At 41.8% G+C, this 19755-nt stretch overlaps 2 protein-coding genes and 1 long non-coding RNA gene across 5 annotated transcripts in view; 2 read left to right on the top strand and 1 right to left on the bottom strand.

Moving 5' to 3' along the window:
• The window catches only part of tubgcp5 (tubulin, gamma complex associated protein 5), a 12179-nt gene extending 6184 nt beyond the window's left edge, over positions 1-5995 (top strand). The window contains exons 11-23 of the mRNA XM_017423427.3: positions 880-1082; positions 1168-1283; positions 1361-1626; positions 1709-1907; positions 2205-2393; positions 2479-2661; positions 2746-2830; positions 2911-3031; positions 3244-3395; positions 4129-4254; positions 5402-5490; positions 5629-5729; positions 5840-5995. Coding sequence (XP_017278916.1) covers positions 880-1082; positions 1168-1283; positions 1361-1626; positions 1709-1907; positions 2205-2393; positions 2479-2661; positions 2746-2830; positions 2911-3031; positions 3244-3395; positions 4129-4254; positions 5402-5490; positions 5629-5729; positions 5840-5886 — 1877 coding nt within the window. The 3' untranslated portion in view covers positions 5887-5995. The remainder of the gene's footprint in view (positions 1-879; positions 1083-1167; positions 1284-1360; positions 1627-1708; positions 1908-2204; positions 2394-2478; positions 2662-2745; positions 2831-2910; positions 3032-3243; positions 3396-4128; positions 4255-5401; positions 5491-5628; positions 5730-5839) is intronic.
• LOC119616768 lies at positions 4196-10717 on the bottom strand. Its single transcript, XR_005232787.1, has 3 exons — positions 10522-10717; positions 5295-5532; positions 4196-4524 (listed from the first exon to the last, which is right to left on the bottom strand). It is a non-coding gene; the product is annotated as an uncharacterized LOC119616768 (long non-coding RNA).
• cyfip1 (cytoplasmic FMR1 interacting protein 1) overlaps positions 9650-19755 on the top strand; it is a 34070-nt gene continuing 23964 nt past the window's right edge. The window contains exons 1-6 of one of the 3 annotated variants that reach the window (XM_017423425.3): positions 9650-9941; positions 18060-18177; positions 18334-18423; positions 18803-18880; positions 19232-19333; positions 19436-19617. In XM_017423425.3, coding sequence (XP_017278914.1) covers positions 18061-18177; positions 18334-18423; positions 18803-18880; positions 19232-19333; positions 19436-19617 — 569 coding nt within the window. In that variant the 5' untranslated portion in view covers positions 9650-9941; position 18060. Of the gene's footprint in view, positions 9942-17429; positions 17492-18056; positions 18178-18333; positions 18424-18802; positions 18881-19231; positions 19334-19435; positions 19618-19755 lie in introns of those variants that run through there. The other 2 variants (XM_017423424.3, XM_017423426.3) reach the window with 2 other exon arrangements.

Genomic DNA, 19755 nt, shown 5'->3' with positions numbered 1-19755 from the left:
GGTCTTGGGGGCTGTCAACATAAATGTTGAAATCACCGACAATTATTAAACAATCATAATCAATGCATATGAGAGATAGAAGCTCATTCAAGTCCGTGAAGAAATTTTTCTCATATGTTGGGGTTTTGTATAGAGTTAGTGTTAAAGTTCGTTTGTGGCCTTTTACCTCAATTCCAAGATACTCAAAAGACGTGAAATTTCCCAAAGAGATTTTACTACAGTTTAAGGACAAACGGTAAAATGTTATTGATTGGTCCAGTCAAAACTCAGACTTCAACCCAACGGAGGATCTGTGGACACAAGCAGCAGCCATCTAACCTGAAGGAGCTGCAGCAGTTTGGTCATAATAAACAGACAAAAGCTCTAGTGGCGAGACGTGTCAAACTCATCGAGACGAACCTGAAGAGTCTTGATGCTGTAACTGCTGCAAAAGGTGGAAAATAAGTTTAAATCATTTTCAGTTTCAAAGTGGTAGTTAAGCGTGTTGTGTACCTCCCAGTTAAAAGGTTCCTTCAGTTCTGAAGTCTGGTCTCTTCTGTTTAACCACTGAGGATCGGGTCAAGTCAGGCTGATTCCCAGCTTTGTTCTTCGAGCTCCAGTTTATATATTGCTTGTTTTTATTCTTACCATCTTTAGAGCCAAAAAAATGAACAAGAGGAATTGTTTTGATATCAGCAGTTGACATTTTTTAATAAAATCAGTTGCAAAATTACATTTATAACTAATGGTTTTGAAACCTTAGTGTTTACTAATGCCACTTGTAAATGATTTTCACAAATCCCAACTTACTCAGTGGCTTTATGCTTCAGCTGATTCATTTTTGGTGTTATGTTTTCAGTTTTTTTTCTTAGCCAGCCTTTGACGAGTGTCTTTTTGCAGATGAGACAGTGACCCTGTCTGCCGTTTTGGAGCGACTCAGCCCTCACTTGGCTCAGATCAAAGTGCTGCACAAAGTCTTCTGCACGGGGGTGGCTGAAGTTCCGCCTGCCACGCCGAACGTTGTGCGGGCCTCTCACTTGCTCAACACCCTCTACAAGGCCATCATCGAGTACGACAGTGTTGGAGAAGCATCAGAGCAAACGGTCAGACTTTGGAGCTAGTTCTACAAGTGGTGTGGATGTTGGCGAGAAAACGTATCTAAGCGGGTGATGTTTTTGTCTTCATCAGGTGGCTCTGCTGTTTTCTCTGTGGACAGAAACAGTCAGGCCGTATTTAGAGATTGTGGATGAGTGGATTGTTCATGGCCACTTGTTTGACCCTGCTAAGGAGTTCATCATCCAAAGGTATGCGGCGGGACGGAGTTAACAAGAGTTATATTGTAGCATTTAAGAGCTGAGTGTTTTTTGTCTTTATTGCCCAGGAACAAGGACGTTCCAGTCAACCACAGGGACTTCTGGTACACCACATACACCCTGTACAGCGTGTCAGAGATGGTGGAGGAGGAAAAGATGAATGATGCAGCCAGTGGGAGCTCAGGAGGGGAGCAGAGCTCCAACAACAGGCAGCTCACCATGGTGTCCTTCCTCAAACCTGTCCTAAAGCAGATAATCATGGCCGGGAAGTCCATGCAGTTGCTGAAAAATCTGGACTGTAAGGAGACTGAGCAGGCGGAGAAATCCTCCAGAGGTCTGTGTTTGCATTTAGTTTTTCTTTGCCATAACTTTTTTTTTTTTTTTTTTAAACAAATTCTTCTAATGTTGCATTTCAGACGGCGAGAGGAAGAGTTTATACACGCTGTTCCTGGAGTCGGTGCAGTCCCGTCTCTGCAGCCGAGAGGGGACTCCCACAGACGCTGTGACTGAGCAGCAGGCGACCACCAGGAGTCTGATAAAGATGCACTCCATCATGGCGCAGCACCTGGAGATCCAGGACATCCACGATCCATTACTGGCCATCAACTTTGCCAGGTGGGAGGCAGGAAAGTCTGATTTCCTATCTACAGACTGATCGAGACCTCACAATATTGTACGAGTTTAAGCATAACGCTATTTTCAAGGTTCGACCAAAATGGCTGCTACTCCATCATTTCTCAACAGAAGATGAACCACCACTATATAACACATCACTAGTGATTGTTGGTGTTTCTTATCCCTCAAAGAAGGCTGGATTCCTCACAGATTGTACATGTTTGTTCTGGCCTTGATGGAGTCGGTCCGATGAGGTTTGGATTACCTCAGCGCTCTTTTTCTTTGCTCTCCTCTCAGGCTGTACTTGGAGCAGAGCGACTTCCACGAGCGTTTCTCCGGAGGCGACTTCATTGTAGATCGCTCCTCTCAGTCTGTCACCTGCCAGACGTTTGAGCTCACCCTGCGCTCCTGCCTCTACCCCCACATCGAGAGGAGGTACATCGAGTGCTGCGGGAACCTGATGATGACTTTGAAAAAAGACTACAAGTGAGCACAGCTATAAGGGTTAACGGTGATGTCTTTGTGTGCGTCGGATCATATTGAACATCTGGGCTCGGTGACGTCTCCGCAGGCTGCTGGAATACCTGCAGGCGATGAGAAACTACTTCCTGCTGGAAGCTGGAGACACCATGTACGACTTCTACACCGCCATCTTTGACAAGGTGCAGGAGAAGGAAAGCTGGCAGCAGCCTTCGTTTCTCAACGTGCAGCTGCAGGAGGCAGTCGGACAGCGCTACCCAGAGGACAGCAGCCGGTACTGCATGTCTTCAATCGTGACGAGTCAGATTAAAGATGTGATGTGAAAATCAACTGAAAAGTCAACACGGTGTGTTTGTAGGTTATCAGTATTTTTGGAGAACATCGACCCCTCTAGGAAAAAGCATCCAGTGAATAATTTAGAGGCTCTTATCCTAACTTACAAGGTAAAGAACGTAAATGTGTCTGATTGGATCCTATTTTTACTTCTTAAAACAGGCTCATTGAATTTTTGTTTTCTCCACAGGTTCCCTGGCCTGTTGACATTGTGATCAGCTCCGAGTGTCAGAAGATTTACAATCAAGTGTTTCTCCTCCTGCTGCAGATTAAATGGGCTAAATACAGTTTGGATGCACTTCGATTCAGTGGTATATTCTCAGATAAAAGCTGAAAGGAACTGATGCCTGAAAATGATTAGTCAGTGGTTAGATTATCGAGGGGAAGTTTTGAGGATTTTGATTACGGGTGCAGATTTAAAGCCCCTTTAAAAAAAAAACCACGCATGCAAATAAAAAAGTCTGTGGTCAAGGATGAATATCCTCAGTGTCTAAGTCCTATGTCTTGTGTTTTTTCTTTTTAGATTTTACAGGCGCTGCAAGGAAACTGGAAGGATCTATAGCTGAGGAAGGAAAAGTGAAGGAGCCGGTAAACCAGCAGATTCACAGAATGTGTCTGTTGCGAGTTAAACTGATGCATTTTGTCAACAGTCTTCACAACTACATCATGACCAGGGTGAGCAGACATTTTCAGACAGTACACAAAATAATTCAGATTAAATTAAATAAAGAAAACAGTGGCTTTAAATAAGTCCATCAGTCTCTGTCAGGGAAGAAACGTCCTCAGAAGCATAATGCTGCCACCTCCGTGCTTCACTGTAGGGCTGGGCTTCTCAGCATGATGAGGCGATAGGTTTTTACCAAACATGGTGGTGTTCGTCATGGACAGAACAATCATTTTTAGTCTGTTTTCAGGGTTTAGGATTTATTTTTTTATAAGCTACCCCTGATTTGTTCTTCTCCACAACTTTGTTTCTGACCTGTGTAGAGAATTCCTTGGGCTTCATGATGTCTCTTGCTTGGTGGTACTGCAAATCTTGTCTTTTGTATTTCTGAGCTTCAGTATTGAGTCATTTATTTTCTACTGATATGTCTGTACACTGTATGCTATGCATTGATATATTTATATTTTAAAAGTAAAATAAATAGTTTGATGTTCATTTTTATTTAGTTACAGGGCCAAACAGTGCCTTCAATATTTGCAAAGATTGACGAATGCTTGCAATCATTTCTGAAGGCCGATCATTCTGCAGGTCCAGTGTATTGGAGGTAAAAACCAGCAGACAAATTGTCCCGTCTGAGTTGATTTTCAAAGCACGAGGAGAAGTGTTCAAACCATCGTCATTCTTAGAAATGAATTGCGGTCCTCGGTTCGCTGCCTAAAATGTGTCTCCCTTGTGTCTTGACAGATTTTACACAGCACAGGACTGGAGTTTCAGCACCAAGTTCAGGAAGCTAAAGACCTGGATCAGCTGATCAAGATCCACTACAGATATCTGGCAACTATCCATGACCGCTGCCTGTTGAGGGAGAAGGTAAGCAACACAAGTTCACTTTTACGCCCCATCCCCATTTTTAAAAATTTGTTTTAATGGAAATTTTCTGCTGGGTTTGCGCCTCCTGTCCATACAGGAGAAAAACTGGTCTCTTTAAAAAACAAAACAAAACAAAAAAAAAACGTTTTCCAAACTGGAGACTTTTAGAAACTCTGTTTATTGTGTATCCAAGCAGACAGGAAATGCAAAGCTTTGGAAAAATGATGACGTAATGGCCTGTTTCACACATTCCCACTGTCACTTTGTGCCCTAGAAACCAAAACAACGATGGAGCCGTTAATACTATGTTGGTTTTTCTGTCTGCCGATCCTGTCACCATCAAACTTAAAATGTGTGTGAAAGGTTAATAACTGAGCAGAAATTAATTGTATCAAAGAAAAAATAACAAAAACAATCTGCAATTGATTTGGGATAATCCTTAGCCAGGCCAAGCATGTTCTTTCTCTGTATTTTTATAAGGCACTTATGATAAATGGACCTTTCTATCTAACCAAAGTACTTAACAGGCTTTACAACACAATCTGTGCCCTCATTTACCCATCCACACACAGCTAATCTGAATCAATCATTCTATGAAGTTTAATCAGTGCTTTAAACTCCACTGGAGGCACACATGGACATGTGGCATGCTGGTGGAATCAAACCTGGAGGACAACTGTTCGAACCACTGCTCCACAGCCGTGTGGACGTTCTTGCCACCTAGTGGCGTGCCATGGGTATTTCAGTGTTTTTGTCAACATGTTTGGATGGAGAATTATCTAAAATATTGCTTAAAAGGGATACTGGGGTAGTATGGACAGGGCTTTAATCAGTTTAAGGGGAAACAAATTCATCACAGATGGTAACTGAATTTGTGCCCCTTTTATGTGTCCGGTGAACCCAGGCTGAGAATCTCTGGATTACAGATACTGGCTGGTATGGTGCACTTTTGTTTATCATCCATATGAGCCTCTATGGGCAACAATATATCTTTCACTTTAATTTGGATGTGAATGCTGTTCTAAAGAATAAAAACTTACCTGTTCTGTTGCAGAACGGAAAGATCAGCAGTATAAGTACTCATCACTGCCATGCTGTTGGTTTGAAACTGAACAGACTGCTCTTCTTCCTTGTGGTTTTGTTTTAGGTCAGCTTTGTAAAGGAGGCCATCATCAAGGTTCTGAATCTGGTCCTCATCTTCTCAGACCGATGGCAGGCTGGATTTGGAGCTTGGAAGTAAGAGCTCTTCAGATGTAGTAACACAAGTCCTTCAAACAGCTTAGCAGAAAGAAGCACATTCATTAGAACTGAGCTGCAAGGACTTTCTTTACAAAACTGTTCAGATCAGAATCAAGTTGTTGTTGTTTTTTTCAGAATCGAGTCTATTGATAAAATGGAGTCAGATTTCAAAAACTGTCACATGTTTCTGGTGACTATCCTCAACAAGGCAGTGTGTCGGGGCTCCTTTCCTCACTGTAAGTAAACCCTGTTGACTTGACTTTATTAAAGCTCTGCACAAGTATCTTTATACTTTAAGGATAAATGTGAATAACTAATGATGTTTGTGTTTTCATTTCCTGTTCAGTGGAGTCTCTGGCCCTCTCTCTGATGGCAGGATTCGAGCAGTGCTGAGGAACCATCCACATTTGGCTGCTTTGGACTCGACTCTCACTATGGTCTCCTCTGAAAATGCTACTGATGTTAACAATCATTTGTAAATAAATTATTTTTTATAATATGCTTTGTTAATTGTTAATGTGTGTGTATGTATATGTATTAAGCACAATTAAAGCACGCGCAGTAACGTCAAAATACACATAAAAACAAAAGAATGCAAAAGGAAATGTGCTAAGAGATGAAAACTCGATATGAAGTTAAACTGTACCTGATTGTGCAGATACGGAAACCTTGTAATTAAATACAAATAAACAAAAATACAACATAAAATCATAAATAAACAACTTCAGGCATGTGAAACCAAACATAATAAATAGTTTAAAGAAAGGTTGCTATAAGTGTAATTATACATGTGAGCGCAAACTATTTTGAGTACAAAACAATTATGAAAAAGAAAAATAATAAGTTTGGATCAATAATTATGTTGTAAATTTACATTTGAAGTTTAGATGTAAATTATATTTTTCTAATAAAACACTGAAAGAGCTTCTTGGCTCATCCCGTGTTTATAAATCGGTACGCTACTTTCAATCAAATAGTTGCACTAATTTGATCGTTTTTCACTTGAATTCATTTTCTAAATTTCCGTACTTTCTAAGTGACGCCCTCAGAAAAAAAAGATCTAAACTAATGAGGAACAGTGTTCAAATAGCTAGTTTTAGCAGTCTTCCTGTCCGATTTGTTTTTGCAAATATGTGAATAAAACTAAAACTAGAAGGCACAAGGCCTGTTGATCCGATCACAGGAGCTTGTTAGCTGCTGCATCAGTCCAGCTTCCAGACACACAAAGAGAGATGTTCCGCTCAAATCCTCCAGAAAACTGAACTTTTTTGATAAGCTTTAAGGCAAGTTGCTGAGAAGAAAAACAGAAAAGCACCCCTTTGCAAACATACCACAGATTATGTGTCAGCAAAATGAAGGGTTCTGCAAAAATGAGGCAAGTCAGTTTGATAAGACTTAGATGTCAAAGATTACTTCTGATAGGAACATAATTAAAGGTGAAATAAATGACTTCTTTAAGCTCCTTTAAAGTGACTGTCCTAATTTAACTCGGAGAAAAGATGACCGAAAAGTACAAGTCGGAATAGATACAGAAGGATCTCCAGGAGTTCTGTTAAATCTGTCATCAATAAATGGAGGAATATGGGACGTGTTATTCTCCTAATAGTGCAGATTGTATGTCTACCAAGTTGTTCTCACAAACTGAGAGACCGTGAAGAACGAGGATTGTGAGAGAGACCACCAAGACACCTGTGACACTCTGAAGCAGGAGAGATGGAGAGACTTTGATACAACAACTGTTGTCCGGGTTCTTCACCAGTCTGAGCTTCATGGCAAACAGAAAGACACCGTTGAAGAAAACTCATTAAATCTGTACTAGAGTTTGCCAAGCGATTTAAATATTTTAATAAGAGTTTACCTCGCCCTCAGTAATGAGGGCGTTGCTTCAGCTGGTTGTGGTAAAGAAAGAGTTGAGTCGAAGGGCGAAGCTCTCGACTTACTGGTCAGGAGGTTTGGACCATGACTGGAATGAGATCCCGGATACAAGCGGCTGAAATGAGCCTCCATCGTAGGGGCGGCCGGGCTCAGCCTTGGAGATGAGGCAAGGAGCTAGGAGTAGAGCCGCTGCTCCTTTGCATCGAAAGGAGTCAGCTGAGGAGATTTGGGGATCTGATTAGGACGCCCCATGTAGGGGAATCATGGGACTTCAAGCTTCCACGTGGTTTTCATCCAAGTGCTTTGTTTACATTGAGTGTGTACCTGCGGAGCGTACAAACACGAGAGAACATGAAACATGAAAACAGCCATGGCCCGGTGATAGATGACTTTGTAAAACAATGTTTATCTAAATCCTGATAAGACTGATGATGTGATGACTGGTTTTAGGAGAAAACCCTGACAAACACAAAGTCACTTTTAGTAGAATTCAGGCAGTTGAAAGTGTGCGTTCTTACAAATACCTTGCAACTATTTTAGACGACAAATTGAATTTTAAAGCCAATTTTGAGAGGCAGAGTGCAAAAAGTCACATCAGCCCCTTTTCTGCTTGTGGAAACTCCTCCATCTTAATACTGACCGAACCATAATGGGCCTTTTTTATCATGCATTTATGTTTACTTTAACAATGTGATTTATTTTAGTTTTCTGTGGTGTTGGGTTGTATGTCTGTCAGGAAGATTACTTAAAAAACTAATGGACAGATTGCGCTGAAATTTTCAGGAAATGTTGGGGTTGTCACAACAAACAATTCATTAAAAAATAATCTGGATTGGACTATTTTTTAATGGTCTTGGTGCCGGTTTGCGTTCTCATAGGGCTTCTAGTGCTCGTGTAGTAGTTCAGTGTTTTCACTTTATCAAAGATGGTATAAGCTATCATTTTTTCCCCTTGGTTTACAGAAATAAAGAAATAAAAGTAAAATTTTAAAATACCAGTAAAAGTAAAAACTTGTACTTTTTTAGTTTTATAATGTAATCTTTATGTGTAGTATTGTAATTTTTATTTCAAGCTTCTAACTGGGGTCTTGGGTGGCACCCTTACACCAAAATCCACAATATCATTTCAACAGTTTTCTTATTTTGTTGTCATATACAAGTTATTGAAATAGGGGCTGCGGTGGCTCGGTGGTCAGTGCAGCGGTCTTTTAGTCCTGAGGCTGCAGGTTTGAGCCCAAGTTAAGTCAGGAAGGGCGTCTGGCGTAAAACAGTTGCCCGATCTTTAGTGCGGGTTTGCTCGCAGTGGTGACCCCTGTAGAAGGGAGCAGCCGAAAGAGTAACACCAACATCCGAGTTATTTGAATAAAATAAGCACAGTCACTACTCAGCTTATTGACGTTTTCCCCCTTCTCTGTTGAATTCATATATATATATATATATATATATATATATATATATATATATACACACACATATAAATACATATAAGATATTCAGGCCAAAGAGGGGCACTTAGGGGGCCAGCTAAATTAAAAGGGGAGGGGGGGCACTGTCAGCACGGTGAAGCTAGTTTTAGGTTAGATATTGGATATTCCCTCTTTTAATGCATTTCATATTGTTTAATGTTTAATATATTTATGAAAAATGTGATGAAAAATTATTGTTGAATTGTTTAATGAAACTGGGCTAACACCTAATGATAAAAAAAATCAAGATTAAATTTTTATCACCTAGTCCAAAGACATGAAAGTGAATTTCGTGAAAGATTTTTTTTTTTCATAGCAATATTAATAAATAATATGAAATGGTTTAAAATGAAATAAAATTGGATGTGTATTATTTATCCAGTCTGGTGAAACAAGTCAGCGTTAACTCCTGGTCAAAAGTTCACGTGACATGGAGGTTATTTAATTTTTGTTTTTTGGGTGTCATTGCTTTGGTGATTTGTTGATGGTCCCCAAGCGACCCAGCATGTTTAGGAGGAGGGAGACATGGAGGTAAGCTGCCAGCATCGAGCCTGAGTCCACAGAGTGCAAATATCCAACCTAAAACTAACTTCATCTGGTGACATTGCCTCCCCTGGCCCCCCCTCGGTGGTGCCCCTGCAGTGAACTGGAAGTGGCCCGCAGGCCGCCAGATGATGATCTCACAGCTGTGGATGAGTTAGATTTGGTGAGCAGAGGGGCTCTCTTGCTGCAGTAGAGGTCGGGCACTAACCGCCCGTCATACTCACCTGCGGGCTGCATTCCTGCACTTTTTATTCTGGGCAGGCCCTAGTGGAGGAGGCCCGCACCGCAGCTCTGCGCGAGCGCAGTTTCCTGTTGAGTTTCCCTGTTTGAGGGACAGGAACTCCCTGCTCGACTTCTCGTTCCCCGCCCATGATAACAACACGGACCGAGGAAAAGATCCTTGTCCGGGCCCGCCGACTCGAAACGCGCACCGGGACCGACAAAGGCCTTCGAACCCGGGACGTCCGGTACCGTGAGAGGGACCGAAGCCCCGTCTACATGGGGCTGTGGTGACATTTGTTCGAGCACAAGTTTTTTTTTTATCCCTGCGAGCCAACAAGTCCGGGTGAGTGGGAAATGATTGATCTCGAAGTTTGGTTTCAGCCCCCGCGGACCTCCAGACTCTCTCGACCGCAGCCGGGAGGAGGTTCGGCCGAGTGGGCTCCTTCACGAACGGGCTTTTCTTTCGGGCAGCCCGCGGGCTAATTGGCCCCGCGGAGGGGAGCAGCTCGTTGCCATGTAAAGCCATTTTCCTGGCTCTCAGGCCTGAGCTGTGACTAATCTCAGGCCACGAAACAGGGATAGAGCCATTACATGTCGGAGGCACGACCTCTCCACGTCAAACAAATGACTTTTCTCCAAATATTAAACTCTCAGGACTTTTTTATCCGACTCTGTATACACCGTGGAGCACCCATTAGTGTAGCCGACACTTGTAATAGTTGCTAAAAGAGCAGTTTTCAAATTAAATATTAGGTTATAAACTACTAAAATGGGCCCACAAATGACATTAGAGTACCGAATGTTAAAGGGACTCTGTCATTATTTCGCAGAATTCCATGTTTTCCACTTTTTCCTAGTTTTTGGGAAGAAGCATTTTTCTGTTAAGTTTTGGTCTCCTCGTCAGGATTGGTGCGTTCAAATACCTTTTTCTCCTGGTGCGTTCGCGGTCCATTCCTTCTCTGTAAACGGCCAGTTTTTCAAACAGGAAATATTTACAAAGCGCTTTTAGTTTAAAAACACGATAAGTGTGAACTTTAGAGTGTCAAAAACTAGTAAAGAGATGGAAACAAAAGGGTTTTCCTGTTAAATGGTAATTTTGCTGCAGCTGTATGTTGGTTTTGCTGGGTGCCATCTTGGAAAACACAAAGGAAGGAAGGAAGGAGGTGATGAGGCATGAAGATAGTGCAGGTTAAACCACATATTGGTGTTTTGGTCTGAGTAGGACGGTATTTTCTCTGTGGTTGTCTTTTTTTTTTTTTCCTTTAGGGACCCCATGAAACCAAACAAGACCAACACACCTCAATTTAAATAACATAATGCAGTACAGTAAAACCACTGAAACTTCCTTTAATTTCCTCTTATTGGTTTGTGACACTTATTTAGCTTTTATGGATTTTTTTTTTTTGTAAACCACTTAAGAAACATAATAAACATAAACTAACTTGATAAATAGAAAATTCAAGCTGAACAGTGGGTGCTGGGTAATAGGAGCTGCCTGCCGCGGGTCTCTTTGTGCTCAGCGTTACAGCAGATGATTTAAACTTATCTATATGATTAAAATCTTCTCATCTGGTTGGAAGCAGATTGGTAAGTGCAAAAAAAAAAAAAATAAATAAAGAATAATTTGAAATGAAGATCAAGAGGATCCAAAGGTAGAGCAAATGGCATTTCTTTTAATATTCGATAAAGGTTGGGATTTGGTTAAGATTAGGATTGGGAATACTGGGTGTGGGTATAGATGGGTGTCGGGCTGGAATCTGGAAGTTGAAACCCAGCACAAGTTTTAAGTCCCACCCCTCCTTCAGGTAAATGAACATTATCCTTGTTAGAAAAATATAAACACCTATATTTTTTCCAGATGTTGTCTCTTCACGATTCCCATAGTTCTTACCTTGCTGCTGTTTGTTCAAATGTTCGTTCTTCTAGCACGTTTAGCTGTCAGTATAAGACGTCTTTGAGCTAAAAAGATATGCAGCGGTAATCACGTGGCCACAAAATGGCATCTGCCAAGTTCATTTGTACCTTCGGCACTTTGTACTGTTGTAGTTTTGGTCAGTGTACGTCCATACGTTTGTGGGTATGAAAAGAAGCTGCCATAAGAGGTGCGAGTTATAATCTGTTGGATGCATCGCGATGCCAGGTACTTTCTGTGCTTAACGTATTTTTTCATGTTAACGTCCTGCAAAAGGTCAGAAGTGCAGCCCCCTGGATCGTTTATGGCATGTCTACAGTTTCTGTCTTCTGGTTTTCCAAGCCCTGCCTGCAACCATAGGCTGGGTTTTTAAAAAAATTTTTTTTTATCAGAAACCACTGGAAAACACAGCTCGCTGGCTGCGAGGTGGCGAACACGCAGCTACAAATTTAGCCTTTTCACCCGCGACCTTGAGTTGCCAGCTGCTCTTCAGCGTGCTCAGCCCAGTGAGATACTAGCTTATGTTGCATTCTTTGGAGCAACGGTAAAACGACATCATCATCTGTCGAATATTTACCAACACGCCCATTAACCCACTCTACTGAGACCAAAAAAAGTGGGTGAGGTGGCTCTAACATGCAAGGCATGGATCTCTGTACTGACCGTCTCTGTATTTAGGTTCTTTCAGGTCTGGTAGATTTTCTGCTCAGATTTGTGTTTGAGGCGTGGTTATGGATGCTTCTATGGAGAATCTGTAGAGAAAATGTGGAAAAATAAACAAACCTCAGACTTCATCGGGACCCTCTGAAGCTCATTTCTTAATAATAACCACACCTATTTGTCCCAGTTTGATATCACAACATATTTATTCCGTTTTATTCAGTGTGCACTTAAGTAAGCACAGAAGAGCGTTTGGGATTTATCTTTACAGAGACTATAAATGAGCTATTTGTTTGCATTGCCGGATGGTTGAACTTGGATTCTTTAGTGTGTGATTTCTTTGCATTGATTAGTGTTTACTTGTGGTCCGATGTTTTGCAGTGTGTTGTCGTGAAGTGTTTTCACACCTCTGTCTCAAAACGTGTCTGACTTCATCCTGGCACAGCTTTTATGCAACGAGCTGGGGAGCTGATGCTGGCATCTGTGAATGTTGTGCACAACGTTGCTTCCTGCTTTTGCATCAGTTTCTTTCTCACTTTAGGAGAATCTGACGTAGATGTGAACGATAAAGCTGCTGTAGCAGAATTTTTATTTAAAAGTGTCAGAACGTTCCGTCTCCCTTGCGGGCCGTACGGTTAATGCGAGTCATTCGGTTCAACATGTTTCCTCTTTTTATGTGTTTTAAAGTCACACATGGCCCCTTTGTGAGAACCTTGTCTGTGCTGTCCAACTCTGCGGCTGTGTAGCGTAGGAACGTCAAACTTCACAGCTGGACACCTCTTAGGTCAAGGGTGATCCCTATTGACTTCAGAGTCATGAGGTGAAAGTCCCAGGTGACCCCGGGCTCTAAGTCTGCAAAAGTGTAACATAGGATTGTCAAACTCTACAGATGGACACCTCGTGGGTCAAGGATGATCCATATTGAGGTCAAGGTGACAGGTGACTCTTTTATTAAAACCTTTTCTATGGCCCAGCTTGACATCCAAGTTGGATTGTGCGAATCTGTCCATCCATAAGACAGCACACAGAAAGTGTAACTTCACAAATGTTCAGGATAGAAAATGTCATCAGACTATGGCTTCACACTGGATCTTATTTTTATTAAGATCACTTCCACCAAAGACATTTTGAGTGGTACTCATGAAGTCTGCTACTCCGATCCTAAAATGGTTTGGGTATGTTGGTAGTCATCAACAGGTCAGTTCTTCATATTGCATCTGATAGCTGCAGTTTCATGTTGTTTATTTGAACATGTAGATTCATTATCAGTGACCTTTCACCCCACCAGTCATGTATATACTTACTAGAGTCATATTAAGGATTGTTGAGGGAGGGAATTCATGCTTTTGGATTTTGTGTACGTATTATGTACCGTTGCCAGTACTCTTGTTTGTATCTGTTTCTACCCTTTTGAAAAAGCTCTCAGCTCTGATTGTTTGTGCTCACTTTGTTTTCTGGCCTTGTGATTAAAATCTCTGTGAAAGCTCAAAATAGCAGCTAACTGCTCTGATGTAATTTCCGACGGACCGATGAGTCCACCGGTGTCGAGCGCCTTGGGCGTGTATTAGTCTAAACGCCTCGGTTACCTACTTCTGCAGGTTTAAGCTGCTTATTGGGTAATTACTCTAAAAAAGCATGTGCACAGCTTCAGCTGTGGACGGAATTAACTCCTTAAAGAGACAACTTCCCTAATTTGCTATTTGCTCCTTCTCAGACAGCTCATACAGGAACTGCACAGTACAACAAAAGCCACCACAGTTCCTTTTTAAAAAAAATAAAAGTCATGGTTTGTCTCCGTTAAAGTTGAGCACCGACCAAGCACCGAGAAATATTTGTTAAAGAATGAGTCTTTCATGTGTTTGACTCTTTTTGTCTGGCACATCAGGGCACGTACACGGGATTCAGTCTTCTCTTTTCTTGAGTAAACCCTGCATCACATGCTCTCAGTCGCTGAGGTTTAGACTTCCTCGTTTTTCGTCTAATGCTGCTTCGAGTTTAACAGCGCAATGTTCTGTGTAACGAAGCAAAACCAAAAAGATGTTTGACTCAAATCTTTTTGATTGGGACAAGTTTGAGACTATTTTGCATATTTCTTCTTACTTCCTTCACACTCTGACTTATGTTTTGCAACTAACCACATCTATTTTTAACTTTTGGTGTTTAGCGCTATTTTCTGCAGGCTTTCCCCCTCACTCCCTCCTTTTTACATGACCTACCGTGCATAACGGAAGCACTACTTCTGTTGGATCTGGATTTCGTGTTTCGGATTTGGAGGCATGGAACGCTCTCAGTCCTCGTCTTTTTCAGTCCACTCTGCAGATTATCGCACCTAGAATTAAAGGAAACGTGTCACAATCTAAACTCAGATTTGTCTGCAGGTTCATCAGGTGTTATACTAGCTTACAAAGATGACACTGTTCGTTGTTCAATTTATCGGAAAGTTATTGTGTATTTATGTCCAGAATAGAAACTTTTCTGTTGACTCTTCAATCTGGAGGGGAGAAAAAAAAGGAAGTATTTAAAATAGCACATCAGCCAGCCTGTTAAGAGCAGCTGCTTTTTGTAATCCGTTTTGTGCAAGAGCCGTTTTTTTTTTTCTTCTACATTTTAAATGAGAAGAAAAGATGAAAAGATTAGAATGTCATATCTCTTTATTCAGCAATTACAACACTAGTAATGTAGCAATCTGAAACTAATAAAGCATGTTAATCCTAATCCTGGGATGGGCATGTGCTGTCTGGACTTTCTTCATCTTTGATTTATAGTTCGTTGCTGCAATCCTCTTGTTTTTTTTGTTTCTGTTTTGTTTTTTAAATAAGTTAACTATTAGTCTTTGTTCACTTTCTGTTCAAAAATCAAAGAATAACTTTGGCTTGTGATCGGCACTGAATAGTTTTTGCCTCGACTGGCCCTGAGTGGTAATTGGATGGTCAGCATTCAAAAATCCTGTTTTCTCTGGTCAGTGAACGCACTGTAGCTAAGCTGCTCTGTCGCTGGAGTTCGTCCATCAGCCGCCGCTCTGATGGTTGCTGATTGAAACGTTTTAGCCCGTCGCCCAGCCCAAGCACAAGACACTCAGTCGTTTTGTTTTCCCTCTGAGACAGCAGCATCTAGAACTGGGTTTGTTTTTTGATTTGGCGCCATGAAAGCTGTAAAAAAAAAAGTTTACTTTCTGCTCATGTTGTCAGAAGATAAATATCAGATTCCAGCTTTTTTTCTTTTTTCTTTGATAGTAAAGTTTGGTGATCAAGGCATTTTTTTTCCTACCCGGTTCTCCAGCTATGACTCAGATAGGTGGGGTCTTTTGTTTGTTTGCCATGAAGTCTTACAAACTTCATTCAGCAGTCTGGTGGCTGTTTGGATCTTCTTGCCTTTTTGTGCTCTGCAGCACACTTCCCTCTGCTGAACAGGAGGTCGGTGACCCCCACTGACCCTGGTCCTGTGTACTCGCTGACCTGCAGGTCTTTTGTTCTGCGGCAGTCAAACACCCTGACAGTTCTGACCCTGAAGTTTTTTTTTTTTGTTTACTGTCTGTGACATCAGGCTGTCAAGCCAAAGCAGAGCTGGACTAATCTGACCTCGTGCTGTTGACTGTACGCTGTTTGCACCTGGTAGGTGTTAAAAAACGTGAGACTCCGGGGCAACTACAGTTTCCTTTCTATTTAGCAGAATGCCATTTTTTGTTACTGTTTCTAGATTTTCCTCTCAAGAATATGGCTGACGATGATGTAGTCAGTATGTAGCAAACTCTTAATATAAGTAAAGTAGGCAGTATTTTTTGTTTTCTTCTTTGAATGCACACATGCTTGTATATAAGAGGCAAACACCAGCATGTTGCTGCAAAACCATGTCCAGAAATATGGAGAGAAAGTGGTTTCAAATTACCTGTGTGTGTGTAAAAGGATTTGTGTGTGTGTAAAAATATTTGTGCGTGTGTAAAAGGATTTGTGCGTGTGTAAAAATATTTGTGTGTGTGTAAAAATATTTGTGCGTGTGTAAAAGGATTTGTGCGTGTGTAAAAATATTTGTGTGTGTGTAGACATTTCTGTTAACATGTACAGTAAAAAATCACCTCCTCTTTGGAGATGAGACGGGAAGCTGAAGACAGGTGGGGTCACAGCATCTCTAAGCTGGTCCTGTTAAAGTCCTCTGGTNGGAGAACAAATTTCACACACTCAGGTGTGTGACAATCAGTGGTACTTTAATTTTATATGCTAGCACTGAAATTCACCACTTCATTTGCATATGAAAAGAACTAAATACTGTAATGGTAATAAAAAACTGTTTCAGTGATTCTTACTACATGTGACACAGAGCATTCATGTCATCTTAATTTAGTTTAGGTTAAAATGCCTTTCATCTTATCTTTATAGGGCCTCAGGGTACAGGGATCAAGGAAGTCTATTGTTACCTCATGATTTGTTACCTCCTTTTTATCAGTTTATCTTAACCCTTCTGCCCCCCCTCCTCATCAGACAAATGGTATAAGAACGGGTAGCTATCTGTAATGCTTCAGACTCACTCTGCTGAACTGACCTCAGCTCAGTGATTCTCAGCTATATAGCTTAAATAAATTATCCTAAGACAAAACTCTTTGTTGTCCTTTTTGTTAAAGAAAATTCCACAACAATATTGATCGTTAACAACTTGTTATAACCCACTTTTATCACAAACGCGGACAGGCATCAGTGCAAAAAGAACAAGAACCACCATGAACAACTCAATAGGTATTACCAAGGACCCCATAGCTGCCCAACAAGGTGCCTGACGCAATCACTGACTTCAGCACTAAACAGTTCCTGCTCAGAACAACAGTTATTCTAGTGTCAGGTTTGGCGGAGAGAGAGGCACTGCACATGTCCACACTATCTGAGTCTGGCCTCTCTAACTTTATTTCCCAGTTGTTCAACCTGTGCTGTACCTCTGATAACCTCATTTCTAATCCTATCTGTGGTGTATTTCACCCCCATGTTTTGTCTGAGTTGGTACAGTCCTGGTAGGCTGACACAGTTAAGCACGTGTGGGTTGACACTCTGTTATTGTAACCATGTATTACGGTCACTGACCTTTAGGAGCTCTCTTTTTGAGAGAGCTTCATGTTTTTTTTGTTTCAGCTCTGCCTGATTGCTGCAGGTGAAGTGTATTGGGGCTCGTCAGCCACTCAACAAAAAGCAGCAAGCTGGAGATGCCGGAGGCCCTCCTTCTGTTTATCCTGGGCCTTGATTTTGTGATCCTGTTGAGAGCTGGTTTTGTGTGTGACTTGCTGTGAGCAACTTTGAACGATTGTCCAAGACGCGTTTCTTGCCCAGAGATGGAAGCTGGTAGGGGTTCTCTGCCATTTTCTTTCCTGAACTGTTTTCTCCTGTTTTCTGGTTAGTGAGGGAGTTTAGGTTTTGTATTTTCTTTTAGTTCTCCTTTAGAAAGTGATGGTCTTATTTTATAGTTATAAGGGGGTGTTTTGTTTGTTGTTTTGGCCTTGGAGACCCTGACGCATTAAGCTCCCCTGGGTTTGTTTTTTTGTTTGAAATATAATTTTAGTATTTTCCAGGTCTAGAAAATAAGAAAACAGTATGGAGAACATTGGCATTTCCAAACGTTATTCTTATTTTTGTAGCTTTACAGCCACGATTGAGCTGAAAGAAAAGATCACGAGCAGTAAGTAAGATTGTTTGTGAAGGTTTCCATGTTCTGTTTCTATTCTGAACCAGCCACAGCACAGGTGCATTGCATGTCTTTGGGTTAGATAAAAAAAAAAAAAAGGTTAAAAACAACCCCCTTTTTTTAACCTTCTTTTGGATTTCCCATGTCCTGGATGACTGAGAATCTACACCATCTTTCTGGGTTAGAGTTGTAACTGATGCTGCTGCTTGTTTGACCTTTTTTCAGCAGCATGACGTCCGCAGTGACTTTAGAGGACGCCCTGTCCAACGTGGACCTGCTGGAGGAGCTGCCGCTCCCGGACCAGCAGCCATGCATCGAGCCCCTCCCCTCCTCGCTCATATATCAGGTCGGTGCTGGCGGATGCGCGCAGACAGAGAAACGCTTCCTCTGCTGATCCGGTTCTGTTTTGTTACCACACTTTTACATGCGTGTGCAAACACAGACAGCTTATACATGCTTACAACAAAAAAAAAAAGAAAAATGTTGTTTTATTTCTCAACAGCCCAACTTCAACACCAACTTCGAGGACCGAAATGCGTTTGTCACCGGCATCGCCAGATACATTGAGCAGGCCACCGTCCACTCCAGCATGGTACCTTTTTTTTCTGCTCTGACTTGCTGAGAAATATGAATTTGCCAGTATGGTGAGGGGTAAGGGGAGGGCTGGACTGTTCCAGCAGAACATTTGGTATTCTGCTGAGGGTGGCTCCCAGGATCAAATGGCACAGGGACAAATGGATGCTCTTGTCAGGAATAGCTGGTCTTTGTGTCTAATTAGTGTGGGATAATTGCTGAGGGGGCGGATCAGACAGCAGTTTGTGTGGAGGAAGGGTAGGTTTTCCCTTCCCCTCGCTGGGAATGAATAACCCACTGTAGAATCTGCCATTCATGCTTGTTTTTCTGCTTTAGGTTCAAAGAAATGTCATAAAATCATGAATTCTTGATGCAAGTGCTTTTATTTTTGAAATTAGAACGACATGCTGGAGGAGGGCCAGGAGTACGCTGTCATGCTTTACACCTGGAGGAGCTGCTCACGTGCAATACCACAGGTGAACCAAGGAGCATCTGAATTCACTGTCAACAAGTTTTTGTTTGTAGACCGATAAATGATTCAAACTGAGTTACTTTTAGTATAATTTGTATATTTAAAGGTGCCAAAGACTACGCACTGAAACACCCTCATTACTATTTGGCTGTTATTGTTCTGTTTCTGTCACAATCTTTGTTTTGCTACTCTGTTCGCAGCTTTGAAAAAAAAAAATACAACAAAATGTGCTGCTCGTTCTGGAATGATGCCCTGTGGCATTGTGATATCTTTAACTTTTTTCCCTCCCAACTCTAACTGACATTTATGGCTTCAGAACCTAAAACCTTTAAAACGAACTGTCATCTCCTCTCAGGTAAAGTGCAATGAGCAGCCCAACCGAGTGGAGATCTATGAGAAGACTGTGGAGGTCCTCGAGCCAGAAGTCACCAAGCTGATGAACTTCATGTACTTCCAGGTAGTCTCGCACATTTGATCAGCAGGGATTATATCTGATTGCCTGATACAAAAAAAACAAAAAAAAACAGGTTAACCAATGAGCCGCTTCGCTTTTATCCAGCGCACGGCCATCGATCGTTTCTGCGGGGAGGTCCGTCGGCTGTGTCACGCCGAGCGCAGGAAGGACTTTGTCTCCGAGGCGTACCTGCTGACCCTGGGGAAGTTCATCAACATGTTTGCGGTGCTCGATGAGCTGAAGAACATGAAGTGCAGTGTCAAGAACGACCACTCTGCGTACAAACGGTACTCGGAGCCTTCAGCGCTTGTTTCACAGCCGGTGTTCGCCTCAGACTCTAGGTGGCAGCATCTTTTAGTTCGTGTCCCAACCGGCACCGGCAGATTTAAGATGACGAGAAGATAAAGGCAGAACGTCCTGTAATT

This window comes from Kryptolebias marmoratus, linkage group LG24 (genome assembly GCF_001649575.2).
Source record: "Kryptolebias marmoratus isolate JLee-2015 linkage group LG24, ASM164957v2, whole genome shotgun sequence".
In the NCBI taxonomy this organism is placed as follows: Eukaryota; Metazoa; Chordata; class Actinopteri; order Cyprinodontiformes; family Rivulidae; genus Kryptolebias; species Kryptolebias marmoratus.
The sequence above is the reverse complement of the archived record's forward strand: the minus strand, read 5'-3'. Positions and strand labels throughout refer to the sequence as shown.